Genomic DNA, 18,658 nt, shown 5'->3' on the forward strand with positions numbered 1-18,658 from the left:
TACCTGCTTCTATATAATACAAATATCGAATTTTAAAAAAATGTATAGCTGCTAATTAGATACCTCCCTCCATTAATCTCAGTTTCAATGAAACAGAAAATGCATTTACTGTAGACAGGGCATGTGAATAATAAACAGCGGAAGCTGAGGCGGAATGCTAGGGAATTAATTGAATTGTTGAAAAGTAGAATGTGAGACATGAATTTAGACAGGGTCTGAACCATCAGGAGATGCGGAGTATGTAGTATATGTCATTTCTAGTTTGGGAAATCTGAAAAATAGCTCTCATATGAATGAATGAATCCAAACTTAAATAGGCTGCTGTCCATTTTCCAGCTTCAAAGTCAATTGTGACAATTGCCCACAGAATATCATGCTATTAGCTCCACATTTTTCCCAAATGTAGTAAGTCTGAGATTTAAAACGGTGATTAATGGTTTATTTCATCTTATGTGAGGGTAACATTGGTCAAAGTGTGGGATTGCTGCAATGCATTACATTACGTTCAAAACGGGTCAAATGTGACCTAACAGTGTGTAGCTTTGACTTTGAATGGGTAGAGAAATGTGGATGATTTAGAAGGGCAAAAAGTGGGCGTTATAATAATACTATAAATAATGATAATAATGACCATTAATGATTTACGTCCTGAAAACTCATGTGCAGTGCTATTACAACGCCGTTTTGTGTTTGCGAGTCGCTTGGATGAGACCATGAGCTTTGCTGGTGAAATCCCATTTTCTTTGTGGTCTTTGAATGCCACCTACGTCACGCAAATGGCGGACGTTGTAAACAGAGACCCAGTTTTGAGGAGGCCCGTGTCCTAACATTTTCAACGATGAGCAACGTTGGGTGTGAGCGCCCGGACAGCTTGGACGGATGGGTGGCGATAAAAAGTAACATCTTCGAAGAACCGGAGGTGTTTAAGTTGGGTTTTATCGTCCAGTGGAACGTAATCGAGTGTAAGTTCGCGGTCACCTGCCACAACAGGACATTACAGCGGCGGAAGCGAAAAGAAGAATATAGCTTGACGGGAGAGCATCAAAGCAGCTGGGCCGGCCTCTTCTCGATGAGCAATTTAAAACACATCCATCAGCAGCTAATGTGTGTCAGCGATGTCTTGGCGCCTTGCTTTCCCGACTTGTCGGAGTTTGAAGACGGCAGTGGATGGGATTTACTTTTCCCGAGTCGGAAGTACGGTTCGGATGACGAGCGGAGGCTTTCGGACGCGCCGTGTCGGAAGCTGGAAAAATACTTCAGCACCGCCATCGACGTTTGCGGGAGGACAATAGTACTCGACACGCTATTCTACCAGGATGAGCGCGACGCGGATGACTACTTTGAGAACCTCCAGGAGTTGAAGAGGAAGAGCATGCACGACGAGATGTCAAGGGCCAAGGGTCACCTACGACAGGTAGAGTCATTCATTATGCATACAACTTACTGTTCAATAAAGATTTTGGAGAAAAAAACTTAGATTTAGCACGCTTTACACAACTTTTATTGACTGGGTGATCGTGACGTCACACGCACTTGTGGGTGGCGTTTGACCAAGGCAGAGTGATTGAGAAAATAGTAAAATAAGGGTTAAATAATTATACGTATGATCTCCTTCCAATTTCACTCACACGCACTCTGCATCCACCAGTGTCATTATGTACCATCATATTCAAAAGGTAATAATTGACATATAGCACTGTAACTTTGTGAAATATGATTATTCAACAACACATTGCGTCTCCTCTCAGCTGCTGCAGAGTCACGCAGATGCGGACCGGATGGTCGCGCTGCTTGCTATCTACGCACAAGAGGATGAGGCCTACCAGGACCTGCTCACTAAGGCCACTGCCTTCTTTCAGTACCTGCTGCAGCCTTTTCGAGACATGCGAGAGCTGGCTTGCCTCTACAAAATGGAGATCCTGGTAAATAAAAGCATGCCACTTGATGGTTGACGTTAGTGCTGTGGCACCCACTGACATGACTTATTCAATTGCTTGACTGCAGTATCTGCTTTCTACCAAAAGAGGGTGTTAAAAGACCGGGGGGTATCCACATTTTTCAGTTTGAGGGCTGCGTTCAGAAAAATGGAAGGACCTAATTCTTCCACTTTCATTTATTAAAGACGCTAAAATCCATCAATTAAGCAATGATATATTGTTGGTCTGTCGCGGCGAAGAAGGAGATGAGGTGAAAGGCGAAGCTCTCGATTTACCAGGCGATCTACGTTTCTACCCTAACCTATGGTCATGAGCTGTGGGTCGTGACTGAAAGAAGGAAATCCCAGTGACAATCGGCCAAAATGAGTTTCCTTCGCAGGGGGTCCAGGCTCTCCCTTACAAATACGGTGAGAAAGCTTGCTCATTCGGGAGGGGCTCAGAATCAAGCCGCTGCTCCTCCACGTCGAGAGGAGCCAGATGAGGTGGTTCGGGCATCTGGTTAGGAGGCCTCTTGGATGCCTTCCGTGTCGAGGTGTTCCGGGCATGTCCCATCGGCAGGAGCCCCCGGGGATGGCCCAGGTCATGCTGCAGACACTATGTCTCCCGGCTGGACTGGGAATGCCTTGGAATGTTATGGAAATCACATTTCATTGAAACAGCAGCTCCATTTTCTAGTTTTATCTTATACCGCAGCTACTTTGCCGCTCGGACAGTTTGAAAGCAGTTTTCCAAAACGCATTCTCATACATGTTAGCATAGATTTGAACAGTTGACATTCCACACTGCTGTTTTCCGCAGAAGTCCCTGGAGTTTGATGACTTGGGTCCTAAGAGGATTGAAGCTCTGGAGGGGGAGGCGGAGGAGTGGAGGGCCAAAGCGGAAGATGCAGTCGTGTCCATTCAGGATATCACGGTCACCTACTTTGCGCAGACTTCAAAGGCGTTGGCTGGTGACTGTGTTTAATCACTTTATTATTAATAAGTTGAATTCTGTGCACTTTACAGACGCATGCAGCAAATAGATCACTGTAGTCCCTGGTTGCATTGCAACTTCATACACATAATATTCAGTCATGTCCTACAACTTGATGCTCCATAATGGCTTTTTGAAATCAACCAAGACATGGTGTGCTTGCTTCAAGCTATTTTTCACTTTGTGTACTGTAAAACTGACAAAAAAAAATTGGCATCTTCATTGCTAACATATAATCAAGAGACGGCAGGCTAATGGAAATCAGCATCAATGTTACGATAATTATAAACACACAAGGAGCAGCAACACATACAAATAAAGTAGGTAACAAAAGAGATTTTGCAACCATATAAGTATGCAGCCATGGTATAAATCCACTATAGGCTGAGTAAAAGTTTACCTTAGATGTGCACTGTATAATGTTATATTGCTCTGTTTTGATTTCATTTAAAAAAAAAGCTGTTAACTCATTCAGTACCAGCCAATTCTAGACCAAGTCTGAAAAGACGTTTAAAAACGTCTTTGGGAGTGAATGAGTTAAAGCAGCTGTTGTGTGACAAAATATTTTTTTCACTGTTATTGATGGACAGTAATATTGTGTGAGAGATTATGTGTGAACAACTGCTCCAAGTGAAAAATGTTCATGTAAAATTGAAAATCGAAATTGTTATTTCAGTAAATATTTGCATTTGGCACATACAAAACTGATTCATGATTCCAAGTTGATGAGAGCATTAAAATGGGGAAAAATAGGATAAAAACTGTAAAAGGAAATTCAGAAACGATAAAAAATGTGTGAGTAATCACGATTAATTTTTTAGTTCATTTGAGTTAATTATGACAGTCGCATTTTTAATTAGATTAAATATTTTAATAGTTTGACAGCTCTACTGTATATATATTATTTTTGTTTTAATTTTCATCAGTGTTTGGCCTCCTTATTCAAGTATGAAAGGAACATTACAATGTTATCAAGTCTTACTGATCTGGCTGTATCCATTCTATTATACCGTATTAAATTAGGCAGATTATTTTGTATAGCGCAACCAAATGAAGAATGAGATGTCGTGCAGATGCAAACATGCATAACCGACTTGTGCGCATACCGTACATGTTCAGGTATGGTGAAGCAAATGGAGGAGGATAAGCATCGCTTTGGAGCCGCTGCCTGGGCTTCTGCAGCTCCCCGACTGGAGAAACTGCGCTTCCTCCTGGCCAAAGAAGCCCTGCAACACATGAGATCGACTGAGATGTGTCTGAACAGCAAGAAAGCCAGCATCAAAAAAGAGGTGAACATCACGCTCACTGGTTTAGCATGAATAGCATGCCGATGTATCTAAATTTTGGGTGCGGCGGGTGGATTTCTAGCACATTCTGTCCATGTGGAATCAATACCGCTCTGTTGTCTTGTGGCAAGGCTTTGAAGATGGTCACACTCACTCTTTCACCTGATAGTCCCCGTTGGTTATGAAACGACCTTTCATTTATTTACAAAAGACTCACGGAAGCACAAAAAAACCCATCACTGCATCTCCAAAACCTGCCTGGGAGAGTAAGACAGAATTTTTGTGTGTTTTTGGATTGTGGGTACATTTTTTTGTGTCTCTCTGTATTGTGTTTTTATGTTTTTGGTATGGCAAAATGTGACTTGGGGACTCTGTGTGTGTGTGTGTGTGTGTGTGTGTGTGTGTGTGTGTGTGTGTGTGTGTGTGTGTGTGTGTGTGTGTGTGTGTGTGTGTGTGTGTGTGTGTGTGTGTGTGTGTGTGTGTGTGTGTGTGTGTGTGTGTGTGTGTGTGTGTGTGTGCGTGCGCGCGTGTGCGTGTGTGCGCCTGCACCGCTCGTCTCAGTACATGGCTGTGTATTTGTTATGCCATAATCAAAGATTTTTGAAAAAGAGCTCATCTGCTGCTGCTGGGTGTTTGAATCTGAGATTGGAAAAACATTTTCAGAGCGTACACACATTTATCTTGCATAACATCTCACTACACTCTTTAAATTACAAATTTGATGATGCTGGCTCTGTCTGCAACTATGCGTATGTGGTTTTTTTTTCTTTTGCTAATGAGATCAGTGAAGAACACCTACACCCAAATCACCGCTGGCAAAATAACCGATTGCGATTCTGTTGAATGCACCTGCTAATTTCACAACATGATGCCCGTGTGCGTGCGTGTGCATGGAATGAGCAGCACATCATCTCAAATCAAATCACTCTCGGAAGCTGGAGGCTGATTTCCAGTCAGTTTCCATTTGTATGTGGCAGAGCTCAGCCGACATGAACTCGCTTTGAAAGTGTGTCATATGTCCAGAGTAGCAAGGTGGGAGGAGATAGAAATATTTTGGGGACACTCCTCGATCTTCTCATTTTATGGAGATGTCTACTTAGGATGACATCACATCATTACCGCACGTAATAAATGACACCATCTGCGTGGTTGAATTATTACCATCACCACGTACAGTATGTCAACTTTATGATTCACGTTTCCAATGGGATTCAATAAAAGACCAACAACACTGTTCGTCAAAACAACTTTGCAGATTCACGGATGATGTCAGTCAGCTCTCGAACATTACGCCCTGCCCCAAAAAATTTAAATCGGAATTGAGCTGCCATGTGAAAATACTTGTTTTTTTTAAATGAGCCTGAAAAAAAAACCGATTCAAATTCTGACTAATGATTTAGTTCAATCCAAGAGATATATTCATTTACGAACGTCCGTGTTAAAACTTTCTGATTGAGGAAATCTGGAAAAAATACTTGAAAACAAAGATCCTTGCGCGTTTTATTTTATTTGCAAAGTGTTCAGACAACTGGCGGGGAGGGCATTTGTCAACAGAATGGGTCATGCATAATTCATGAAGCTGACATTACCTTCTTTTATGTTGTGTTCTAGTTTGTCAACTTGTATGGCAGAGACCAGAGCCGGACAGATGATACCGGTTCAGCGCCCGAGCAAGACCAACAGCAGGACACCATAGACCGGCTGGAGTTGCAGTTCTATGAAACGCAACTGGAACTGTACAACACCAAGTTTGAAATCCTGAAAAACGAGGAGCAGCTGCTGGTGACTCAGATCGACACCTTGCGGCGTCAGATCAGAGGTGTTCGTGCTGCACATGAGTAACAGACACATTTTTAGGTCAAACGATGAAGTCAAGAACGCATATGCTCCAGTGACATAACTGCCAGACCCTTCAACCCAATTTCAACACACAAACTTCTGTTAAAAAAAAGAAGTTAGTTATTAGTTTTCTTTTGCATTGTTGCAAACACTTAAAGTGTACAAGCATTTTTGCTCCCCTGAAAGCCGAAATGGCACATTTGCTTGATGAGTTTTTCAATTATCATATTTGTTATAAAACACACCCAGCAAAAATACAGTACCTGGAAAAAAGTCCATATAGCATTCCTGTTTTTGCAAATCCTTATACATCATTGTACGAGACAGTACTGAAATGACATTTTATTCAAATAGAAAACGATGTCAATGAAAATACTTTGAATAATGTGAGGACGTCAAAATGTGAGCTACTGTCATTACGTACGACCAAAGTAGGAATGGAGGATAAGTTCTGGTGCTGTATTTAAAAGTGTCAATATTAAGGTGCAAATTATTCCATAGATAGATTGATAGATTTGAAAATGAGATTGAGGCTGCCTTGCTTCGACTGAAGCTCCCGTCCTACTGAGCTGCGAACAAGTGTGGGTGTTTTCAAAGGTAGCAAAAAAGGTTGTTTTTGTCAAGGTTCATCAGGGTTTGGTCAAGGTCACACGTTTGCCTGTACTTTTCGTGTCGCAAAATTTCCGCCGACCGTTTGGCGAACCCTGACAGAAGAATGCACAATTTGCTACCTTTGCCAACAGTCTGAAACGGGGCTTAAAGCAACCTCAAGCCTCGCAATCACGTGTTGATTCTAGTGAACTAAGGTTGTGATGGAAATTGCTGATTGGACCTGGAATGCGTTTTAGAATTGAAGGAGGAGGTGGTCTATTACGATGTCTGCGAGGATCCAGAGGAGCTCCACAGTATGATTCACACAGAACTTCATCACACAGAGCCTCCAGCCATCCGTCAGCTCAAAAAACGTCTCCAGAACCTGGAGACCAAGAGAGGCAACATCTGTGCTCGGCGAGCATACCTGCGCAACAAAAAGGTGCCGCGAGTGAATCGCTTTGACTTTAAAATGACCATTGGGCATGAAAGGGCATTTTGTTTTTTTACGATAGAAAGTGGTCATTCTTTTTAGCACGTATGTTTTATTTAGTGATTTTTTTTTTCGTGTGTGTAACCGATAAACAGTTATTTGTTGTACTCATCGGGTTGTTTTGGGGGTTGGGGGGGGCTCTTTCTCTTACATCCTAAAATTCCATAAGATGGCACTGAAGCCCTGGCCAATAGAAACGTAGCTGGTACCTAGGACATTGGTGCTCAACTGTTATTTCAGCAGGCCTCCCAATTTTCTGTAGTTTCTAACCTGCGACCGACTTTGTAGAAGAAAAAAAAAGGAATTGTTTATATTTCGTGGTCCCACGATGGTTGATTGGTTAGCACGTCGGCCTGCTGTAGAGACGTGCCTGCGTGGGTTTTCGCCAGGTACTGCGCTCTCCTCTGGCATCCACCCCCCCCCCCCCCCAAAAAAAAGAAATTGGAGGGGCGCAATATATAAAGGTTTATATGGCGCAGCAGATTCAGGATTTTTTTTTAAGTCCAATTCCGATATTTGGCAGAATCAAATTCTGATAACTGATTAATTAAAACCTATACAATGATAAGTTATTTTTTGATTTCTTAATGCTTTCAAAAATAGTGATATAAATTACAACAGAGAGAAAAATCTGAAAAAAATTGACCCATTTTCCCACCTTTTTTGGTTTTGTTTTCTTTTTGGCGGGGGGGTGACGTCGTCATGATGTTTATCTGCTGTGGTAATGTTAAAATAACTTACTGCATTTAAAAGAAAAAAAATCGACAAATTTTTGGGTCTGGCAATCATAAAAATGAAAGGGAAATTTGCAGGAGGCACTCAGCCTCCTGTAATTTTTTTTCCCTACCTGTCTGTGGCCTACCTAGCTCCGTGGCCAAAAACGACTACATCAGAACAATCGTGGCTTCCTGCTACACATCAGGCTATTGAACCTCGCACTTGTAAACAACCTCACAATGGAAAAAACACAACCTGCAGTGTACTGACCAGCGTTTTGAGGCCGTTCGCGAAAACCGCATGTCGACTTGATTCAAACTGTTCAAACCAACTGTGATGAAACAAGACTTCCAACAACTGCACCTAAAGAATTTTTTTTCATGATGCGTGTGTTTTATGTAGGATCAATGTGTGGAGGCCCACCAGCAGAAGCAGCTCACAGCCGTGCACAGATCCAGAGTCTTCACCCAGCATCATCAGGTCCACTTGGTATGTCGCCATGGCAACGAGACAGTCAGAGAGATGCTCCCACGTCGGCAGAGGCTCCTAATGAGTCGCAATCGGATTCTGTCTGTCTCCCCGCAGTGTCGCCTTCAACTTCTCTCTCTCTCTCTCTCTCTCTCTCTCTCTCTCTCTTGCTGTTGTTTGTAGAAACGAGAGAAGAGGAAGGAGGAGGAGCAGAGGAGGAAGCAGTGGGTGGACCAGGAGCGAGAGAAGACTCTCAACAGATTAAGATCCTTCAAAGAGGTGAAACCTGCTCTTATTTTGTCCCTTCAGTAAACTGCAAGGCTTCCTCTTGAAGGTTATCCCTTATTTCATGTTCTGGATGCAAGCATCAGGGAGAGACCCGCCTTTCAGTTGTTTATCATGATCAATTAAAAAAAGTGTATGAATAGTTCTGATGTGGATGGCCTCACTTCCACAAACATTTGCAGAAAAACTCAATGCTGTATGCGACCGACATCACAAAAGGAGTCGTGGTGACCCATGTTTCAGAAATTAGGTTTTGGCACAATCAATAAAAGAGAGAGATCAACCATTGCTCTATGCTACTACCTACCTTATGATTACTCATGAGGTCATTACCACAGATATGAATGGGTAGATACGACACACTCCCTTTCAGCTATCTTAGTTCATAATGTCGTAGAGAGTAAGAAATTATCAAAATTAAATCGTCAGCTTCATTGTTATTTTTCAATTTAACTTGACATTTCCCACTGTGGTCATTCTTGTGGTGCCTTGACTTAAGAGTTGAATTTGGTTCATGCCCTTAACTTGGAACACAAAACATCTCGCTTGCTGGTGGATGCCAAATTAAATTCATCCATTCCTGCAATTAGAAACTAAGTCAAAAATGCACAAATAGTTGTGCCACTTCCCGTCTTCAACATCTGTCTCTTTGTCCTTCTCCTCCTCTCCCCAAAGAAGCGACCGGGTCAGTATGTGCTGAAGTCCCGGAGGTCTCCCACAGAGTCGTCTTGCCCCTCCCAGCCACTTTCCATCACCAGCCTCGGCCCGCCTCCCTCCTCTGATGGGCTTCCCTCCATCCGCACGGCACCCAGGCGCAAAACGCTTCCGGTGAAAGCGCAGCCTCGAGACGTTCCAGTCCAAATCTACCCTTCACCACCACCACCTCCTTCTGGAAAAACCGCAACTGTACCCTCTACACCCCCACCACCACCACCACCACCGCCACCCCCGCCACCCCTTCCTCCTCTTCGTCCACCACCATCATCATTCAGCACTTCCCGTGAGGATAAACCAATGCCTCTCAGTGACCGAAAAGAACCTCCTTTTGCAGCCAAGAACACACTCACACAAAATATCGGTGAGGCTTCAATGTTGACTTTGTATCTCGAAAATATGACATTACATTGTATTTCACCACCACCACCAAAACGCAGCCTTCCAGCTTCTTCTTGTCTTTGCCGTTGTGGAGGATGAAAGTTGGAGGAAAAAGACTAACTGCATTGTTGCTGTAGGACCCATGGATGAAGTGTTAGCCTCGCTGCAGCGTGGACAGAGCCGGCTTCGGAAGGCCCCCGCGCCCCGGATACCTCCCGCCTTCGGGGACCAGAGAAGCAGCCTGATGTCGGCCATCCGACAAGGGGTCGCCTTGAAAAAGGTCAGATGCTCTACGCTGGAGAACCTCGGAGTCTTAATTAAAAATCGGCTTGAAACCGATGATGCCGCAATACGGTTTACTGGGAAGTCGAAATAGAAATATCCCACGTTGCAAAACGTTACACTCAAAGCAAAATGCATCCGAAAACCAGCGCGAGGAGGAAATGAAGTTGAGAGGGCTCGTACGGGTTTGCATTCCCTTCAGAAAATTCTCTCAAATTTAACTGGCTGTCAACTTTTAGGTGCTTCCGACTCCCTGCGACATGCTCGGCGGCAGGCAAGACAACGAGCTGGAGCGCAGCATCAAAGCAGCCATGATGAGGATGAAGAATGTGTCGGCCGACTCCGACGACGAAGACAAAGGAGACGAGGACGCACAGAGTGGAGACTGGGACAGTTGAGGACATCCGCACACGTGCATTCATAAATCTACTCTTCCGACACCTTTGCTACTTAATCGACTTAAATTACGGCCAAATCTTTGTGTGGAACTTTGATTCAGTCTTTTTTTTTTCTGTCATCCTCTACTGGGTCATGAAACCCTTTCAGCAATGTGGCTAAACCATATCAAATTCTCCTAGCCACTATTAAGTGTCATTAGCCACACTAGCTCATCCATGTTTCGCTGTTGTCATGTAACAGGGGAGAGACACGGTTGTCCAGATAACACACAGCACATTAGGGTGTTTCGTTTTGGAGGGGGGGGGGGGGGTTCTTCCCCTCGCCTCATGATGACTCATCGCTGGTCGTAGTAACTCTAAGGAAGTGGCAATTGTACCGAATTGCCACAGCTGAAAGGAGGGCGCTGAGCACATATTCCAAATTCTGGATGCATGCAACTGCAATCATTGTGCATTGTGCGATTACGTTACGTAAATCACGGCTGAGTTTATTTGGGGGAAATGTGTGAAGACGCCACATGAAAGCAAATTAAAGTGGTTAGGGTGGAAAACACATGTCGGCATGTTTGGGCCAATGTCCCTGTGCGACCTTTGCTGACTTCCCTCTCGTGAATGTGTTTTTCATACGCTTTACAGGAAAACATCCTCATTCTCCCCTTCCCCCCGACCCACAATAATCTTTATTGACAAGCATATTGGGACTATACTGCAACCAATTAATATGCCTTGCTGGCCGCGAGGACAATTTGATTATTTGAATTTGTGCTTCTTAGTCAAGCCGTTTGACGCGGGTATCATCGTGCCAAGTTTGACACGTAAATTGGCCCCTCATGTGGCGAATATGGGAAATATTGATCTCGCCGCGCCCCATTTTAACGCAGTGTGGCGCAGCCTGATCCATGTACTAATACATGCTTGTCCTCAGTATTTAAGTCAGTACACTAGTAGAATAAAACAAATATCTGCCAAGGTTTTTCCACTTCAGCATCAGGATGACATTTCGACACACTAGTAGGACGACTTTGGTAAGACAAGTACATGTTACTTGTGAAGCAGTATATGTGAACTAGTAGAGTTATGTAGTGTCACTAGTCATACGAGTAGCAGGCAGTGGTCAACTCTTGCAGTTTTGCCTCACTAGTAACCTTTGACCTACTAATACACAAGTAAAGCTTACTCGTCAACTTCTGTGTTGCACTAGTAAGAATTTTAGTAGGTCAAGCACTATTAGCCTCCTAGAACCTACTGTACTATTGGCACCAAAATGCCCACAAATAGTTTTGCCCCAATTGTAACAGGAAGTCTACTTTGACTTGCATTGCAAAAATGGTGTGCAGCGGTGGAAAAATCATCACTAGTGAGTAAGTCGTTCTAACAGTGCGTCGGATTGCTAGTGAGGACAATTGGAACCTGAGTGTTAAACTAGATATTGAATAAATGAATGATCGAATCGAAAAGCTACGCATCATTTGTACTGTATGGTTGGATCGAAAATGATCATGAAATGTCTGTCTAATGGAAGGAGTTTGTTTAGCATTTTGAATATTTGTATTGACAAAAGGAGTGTTTGGGCCACACTGAAATTAAAAAAGAAATAAAAATCCATTCCCGAAATGACACCATTAAATATATATTTTTTTCAAATCAAAGTTATCATCTTCTCAGAATCAGTGAGAGATGTAATTATTCCCAAGAAATAAAATGGCAAAATTCAACCTCTTTTAGCGGAGCAATAATTTCAACGATACCAGGGATCATTATTGGGCCAATACCGGCCTTATGTCAAGGTATTGGGGTCTGCTGAAGGCTGCCGATAGCAGCCTACGATACTCAAGTTTTGTGTTTTTTGTTATTTTAAAGTGTCCTTGGGTGTCTTGAAAGGCGCTTATAAATCAAATGTATTATTATTATTATATATTATTATCAAGGCAAAACAATCTGACATCAAATAAGTCACCCTACACTACAGCTGTTTGATAGAGCATAGAATCTTGTGTGTCTTGGCAGACAATTATGGTATTGTATTAAGTGAAATTCAAATACCAATGTACAGGAATACAGCTTCTGCCGCAGGGGTCCGTCGTTGGAAACATGCATGTTGGTTTCACTAAATTGCACAAAGGTGTGAATGGGTGAGTCATTGCTTGTTTATCCACAGAATGTGCCTTGTGATTGACTGGAGACCAGTCCGGGGTCCTCAGACATTCTGAACAACAAATGCAGTCTAAAAGGTGGATGGCTGGATTTTGTACTGCACCCCTTAAGGCTTCTTGTCATGTATTTTCTTGATTTTCAGTGTGGCCTTAATGCACAGCTCCTAGTGCCGTGACTATTTCTTTTTTCTTGCTGTTTTTGTCGCTGTTTGCTGTGATCAAGTATTAGGAATGTATTCAAACGTAGTTGACCTTGTCCAGGGCAAATTATTCTCGTCCTTGTTACGTCACAGCTTTGTCTTGGACCCCTTGGCACTGAAACTTTTATTTAGTACCCAACTTACTCAACCTTTATTGAGCCGAGTTACGTTTTACATTCAAAAAATGTCACAGCACACCCAACAAAAACATCTCACATGAAGAATATGTAGTGTGAACAGTAGTAAATAAATTACTTTTGAAGTTTTAAATGAACACTTGATGATTTCTCACATGTTGGTTAATAAGAATGAATGAACTCTCTAAGATGTTGATGTGTTTTTGAAGGTTTTGTGTGTAGCAGCGTGCGTGTGTGTGCGCGATTCAGCACTCAATGTCATGATGAATCTTGGGCAAAACTCTTCCCAACCAATAAATGTGTCCTTGAATTGTTTGGAAGGTGATGAGCTGCTGCCTTGTTTTGTTTCATAAAATGTTTTTGATGCCGCGATGATTGTAATGCAGTCACGAGGAGCTGGTTGGTTGAATAAATCTTAACATTGAACGCCGATCTGATTGCGGAGTCACCTCGCCCATGCACCCTTAGCATTCTGTCAGTCTCACTTTCACAAAAGCTATTTTAAAAATAAAACAAAAAAAGCAATCACCTTCACCCGACGGTGGCATGTGACCTCCATCACCGGAAGTTGGTAGCGGTCCGCAGTCTGGAATTGCATATCTTATTATTCTCATTCAGTTTGTTTCATGTACAATTCTCAGAGGGCACAGGTAAAGAAGGAATCTGGAGTGCCAGAGGAAGCATTTTAAAACGGTACATGTTAACACGCTGCTATACGTGCGTCCCATGCCGTCAGGTCTCTACTAAGGGAGGGTCGATCTCGGGAGGTTGGTTGATCGAAAAGTGGATCTTTGGTTGAAAAATGTTGGGCACCCCTGCACTACAGAGACAAGATAATGTTCAAACGATAAACGATTCTTTTTAGCAAATATTCATGAAGTTAGAATTTTATGGCTACAATACATTCCCCAAAAAGCTGGGACAGGGTCACGTTTACCACTGTGTTCAATCACTTTTTTTTGTTGTTGCAACATTCAATCAATGTTTTGAGAACTCAGAAGAGTCGTTGTTGAGTCTTTTCAAGTGGGATTCTTTCCAATTCTTGCTTGATGTACAGCTTCAACTGTTAAATAGTCCTGGTTCTCTGTTACCATATTTTATGCTTCATAACGTTCTACAAATTTTCAGTGGGAGACAGGTCTGGAATGCAGGCAGACCAGTGTAGCACCGGCACTCTTTTATTACGAAGCCACGCTGTTGTAACGTGCATGAAGTGGTTTGGACATTGCCATAAAAGAAAATGATGTGTGATGGAAAATTTCTCTGTCCCAGCTTTTTGGGGATGGTGATTCAGCCATAAGATTCTAAGTTACGGATTTTTTGCTCGAAGCAATCACGTTTATCACTTGGAATTTTTTAATATCTGGTTGTGTATTTTTTTGATGAAAAAAAAACGACCATGTGTAGTAAGGCGTTTTTAGCCGGAAAAAAAAACGACCATATATAGTCAGGCGTTTTTAGCCGAAAAAAACGACCATGTATTATAAGGCGTTTTTAGCCGAAAAAAAACCCGACCATGAATAGTAAGGCGTTTTTAGCTGAAAAAAACGACCATGATACAGTAAGGCGTTTTTGGACGAAATTTTTAGCCGACTATACATGGTCGCTTTTTTTCGGCTAAAAACGCCTTACTGCACACGGTTGGGGTTTTTTTCGGGTTAAAATGCCTTACTATACATGGTCGTTTTTTTCGGCTAAAAACGGCTCATCGTTCACTTCAAAGTATTGGGTCGTTCGCGACCGACACATCACTTGTCAAAATGTAGGTGATTGAACAGTCAGAGGTGCTGCCAAAAAGAACCCTTTCTGCACTGAAATAGAATGAAATTAATTTTGATTCCGTTTGCTGCAATACAAACCGGTTACTTCATACTTGACCATAAAGTTAATTTAAAACTAAATTCAAAAACAAAATCTGATGTTGAAAAAAACTTTTTGTATTTGTAAGACTGAATAATTTAATTTTCAGTGAGGATCAAATACAGTTTCAAAGAAAAAAAAGGCTATCGTTTCAAATTCAGATTGTACAATTCCGATTCAGTTATTCAATGTGGTTCAGAGTAAAATATACAAGTCCATCCATTATCCGTCCTGCAGTGGCCCACATCATGGATGCCAGATGTGGGCCACTGCAGGACCGTCATTCATTGAGGTATGTGGGCCGAGTGTACGTGCCGCGTCTGCCCCAGAGATGGGCCAGACCAATTTCGCTGACTGGGTGTTTCCACAATTGTAATCGACTTGATTTAAAAGAAATAATTCTGTGATTTTCTTGAGATAGGATAAGATAAGATAACCTTTATTCATCCCACATTGGGGAAATTACCGTAGTAGTCTTTGATTTATTGAACCAATTAATAGAGTGAGTATGTGTACTACGAGTGGTACTCTTTCTTCCCCTTTTAATTTAGCTCGTGTATTCTAATATCGAATATCTCGTGTATTATTTTTTTCTCTTATTAAATAATTGGCTAATTCATTTATTGTAAATGAAATTGTAAAGCCAAGCATTTTACTGGTGTTTACAAATTACACTTTAAATAGGTCATAAAGAATATTGGCATGTGGAAGTGGAAAGTTTAGTTTATAGTATTGTGCATCTTAGAACTCTTGGTACAGGGACTTCAAATGCAAGCTGTCAAGCAGGCCAGTAAACAATTATCAGAAGTTCCAACTTGCACCTCTTTGTGGTGCTGTCACACTACTCAATTTAAAATAGGTCATTAAAACCATGAAGCAAGACTGGGAGAAAACGAAAAGCATGATCCCTCAACTCTGTGAGTAAAATAAATGCAAAGTACTTTCAAGATTTTATAGTTTGCGTGGCAATTTCTGATGAGAAGGAAGATAGAGTTAAGTCTTATCAAAAGCCAAATTTTCCACTCATTCAAACCAACAACCTAAGCTATGAACGTGAGTGAAATAAACATTAGCTTTAGTATCTCACCCAAGTGGCGGTTTCACGTGGTTGGCTGTGTTGAGTTATTTTGATGAGGCAGAAAATACGCTACTTTGCATTGTCATTAAGTTTCATTCCCTCATCGTTTGTCCCATAAAAAAAGATGAGGTGTTAGATATATATGCTTCCCAATTTTTTAAGGTGGGAGCGGGGGGGGGGGGGGTGCAGTGAGTGGGATTAAGTTGCCAAGGCAACCTGTCCTCGGATTCTCTACTGCAGATATTTCCTCACTGGGGGTTTTCCATCGCTGCAAACAGGCAGTTTTGTGCCCGTTTTTTTTTCCTCTGGCAAGAGAAAAATGGTAAATCCCTGCTCAATTATTGTGGTTTTGTGTGCGTTAGGATTAGGGCTCAGTTTAGTGATTTACATCGACGTACATCAGTTTAGTTATGTACAGAGACGAGCTGCCTCGTTTTTACCCACCAGAAATGTTTCACCATCGCTTTGTATTTTAGATCTGGTATACAGCACTGTACATACCACACTTACTAGGCCACCTGTCAAAGAGAAGCATCATGATGTGCTTTAATGTGGACTCTATTTTACTGGGCTTTCCGTTTTTTTATACTGACCAGGGATGAAGTTAAAAGAAAAAAAAGCACAATTTTACAGCCCAAAATGTTTTTTTCCCCAAGATCGCAAACAAATTACTCTTATTTGACATGTTGACCAAGATGATGTGGGTTGGTTGCGTCATGTTTCCTGTAAGAGCACATTTGAAAATTCAAGGGTAACCATTGTTTTCGCATTGAAAAGTCATTTCAAGAGCCTCTCCCTTCTGGTGTATTAACTATTACAGAACTATTCTAAACATGATTTTGACAACTAATAATGCTGTCTATAAATTAATGTCGGCTAGCCGTGGCCAAAACCCGACCTTGGATGCTGGTCTAATTCAGTGGGTAAGCACACCACATCACTCACTCAACTCACTGACTGTTGTCAGTGATTTTTTAAAAGTAATCAGTTATATTGTACAATGAAGAGAAGCCAAGGGTGTTTACAGGAGTCATTTGGTTCAAAACTAAAGGTCACACTTTATGTTTGATGTTACATGAATTAACAAATTCCAATTTTATGACAGGGATGCAAGTACATTGGTGGTTTTTTGTTGTTGTTGTAAATATTTAAAAATAGATTGTACAAAGCAGCTCTGAGAGAAGACAGGTTTGGTATAGTTCCTACATCCTATTGTACATCATGTCGATTGACTTTGCTCATAATAGAAACACATACATAGGAGAGAGGCACCCAAATAAATAATGTCAGACAAAAGCCAAGTCCCTCAGTAGTGTTGTTATTCACATGCACCCATGAAGCAGCACCATGGCCACGCGCCCCAAACAAACATCACCAACACACACACAGAAAAAAAAAATTGAGTGGAAGGAAGCACATCAATAGCCTTTAAACAGATCGGCTCAAAAATACTATTGCGCACACTCGCACGACAGGTCCTTGAACGTGACCGCAAAATTGGCTTATATTCTTTTTGGATAACGTGGTTGGTGAAGAAAGCTATGGAGACATCACTTGTACCCGTCTATGGAAATGCTGGATGACAAAAGGACTCTTTAGTGGGAAGTTGAGTACTAGTTACAGTACACGTCTAGAGAACATTTGACAATCTAGCTTCAGGTCCATATGCAATGTATGTACTGGTACATATGGACCTGAAGCTGGACATCTTCAATATCTAACAAATGGAAAAAGACATTTGAGCATTTATTCAACATACTAGTGACATTAAACTATTCGATGACATCCACCACTTCACAAGTCGAACACAACTGCGCCGGTTCGCCTCACTAATGAAGTGAGTCTTACATACAAGTATGCAGAAACATCACACTGTAGTGTAAAACGTGTTAGTCCTACGAGCAATTTGACTCGTTTGTCCTAGTTCCACGAGTGCACTAAACTGTCTTACAAGTGAGGTCAACGGATGTACGTGGACCTTAATTGGGATATCAAGGCTATGGACAAAATTCTAAAACGGCTTTCCACGCATTTGGACCCGTTTAGCAGGATGCTTTTCATGTGTGTGGGGGGCACATCTCCTTGCCAGGAGGACTTCACCCCCCCCCCCTCCCCCCAAACCTCTTCACCCTCCAGAGGCACTTAGTGTTACGGCCATTAGTCTCGTGTGTTCATGTCATCCAAGTATAAAGTGACACACCTGAGATAGAGCCTATTGATTGCCAGGAGGCGGAGTGGGACTTGAGAAGAACACCAATTATTACTGGAGTGACACTCAGCAACATTCCCCTTGTGTGTTGTTACTTGTAGCCCTTATAAAGAACCCACCACCACTGCCCCTCCCCCCTCATCACATCCATAAACATAAGCTCCAAAGTATGACTTAATTGGCTTGCACACAAAAGGTGAGGTTGTGTCAGAGAACGCTCCTCCTCCTCAGAGTACGTCCATAGTGCCTCCTGGTGGACGTGACTTGAGAGGGAGAGTGGGCGCCACGGAGTTTGTGCCCTCAAGACGTCAACGGCGGGCCGACGGGCTCAGTTGTCGACGCCGAGCCGGGACAGGCCCAGTCGGAACTCGTGCAGCTCGTCCAGCTTGATGTCCAGGATGTCCATCAACTTCTTCAGCTCGCCTTTGATGTTGCCTTGCTTCTGGCGACTGTCGTCCACGTCCATGTGAAGAACGCCGATCTTCCCCTCCAGCTCTCTGTTCTTTGTCTCGGCGGTCTGGGCAGGAAGAGACAAAACATGTCAACTTCATCGCAAATAGAGTGGCACATACAAGTGTCCCTTGAACCACTCACTCAGTCAGTTGAGCACATTAAGAAAGCAGAACACAGTGGAATACCAATTGAATTTGTTCCCTCA

The 18,658-nt window shown here is 42.4% G+C and overlaps 2 protein-coding genes across 3 annotated transcripts in view; one reads left to right on the forward strand and one right to left on the reverse strand.

Moving 5' to 3' along the window:
* Window positions 1-750: 750 nt before the first annotated feature.
* LOC127599944 (WASP homolog-associated protein with actin, membranes and microtubules) lies at window positions 751-11,079 on the forward strand. Its single transcript, XM_052064200.1, has 11 exons — window positions 751-1,414; window positions 1,749-1,922; window positions 2,736-2,886; window positions 4,029-4,198; window positions 5,807-6,014; window positions 6,883-7,067; window positions 8,238-8,324; window positions 8,487-8,582; window positions 9,264-9,666; window positions 9,821-9,963; window positions 10,205-11,079. Exons 1-11 carry the CDS (start codon window positions 839-841, stop codon window positions 10,361-10,363), a joined length of 2,352 nt encoding a protein of 783 aa, XP_051920160.1. The 5' UTR covers window positions 751-838; the 3' UTR covers window positions 10,364-11,079.
* A 5,670-nt stretch (window positions 11,080-16,749) lies between these two features.
* homer2 (homer scaffold protein 2) overlaps window positions 16,750-18,658 on the reverse strand; it is a 28,136-nt gene continuing 26,227 nt past the window's right edge. For both annotated transcript variants that reach the window (XM_052062413.1, XM_052062414.1), the window contains exon 9: window positions 16,750-18,517. In XM_052062413.1, the coding sequence (XP_051918373.1) occupies window positions 18,329-18,517 (189 nt within the window). In that variant the 3' untranslated portion in view covers window positions 16,750-18,328. The remainder of the gene's footprint in view (window positions 18,518-18,658) is intronic.

The sequence above is a fragment of the Hippocampus zosterae genome, chromosome 4, assembly GCF_025434085.1.
Source record: "Hippocampus zosterae strain Florida chromosome 4, ASM2543408v3, whole genome shotgun sequence".
NCBI classification, from domain to species: Eukaryota; Metazoa; Chordata; class Actinopteri; order Syngnathiformes; family Syngnathidae; genus Hippocampus; species Hippocampus zosterae.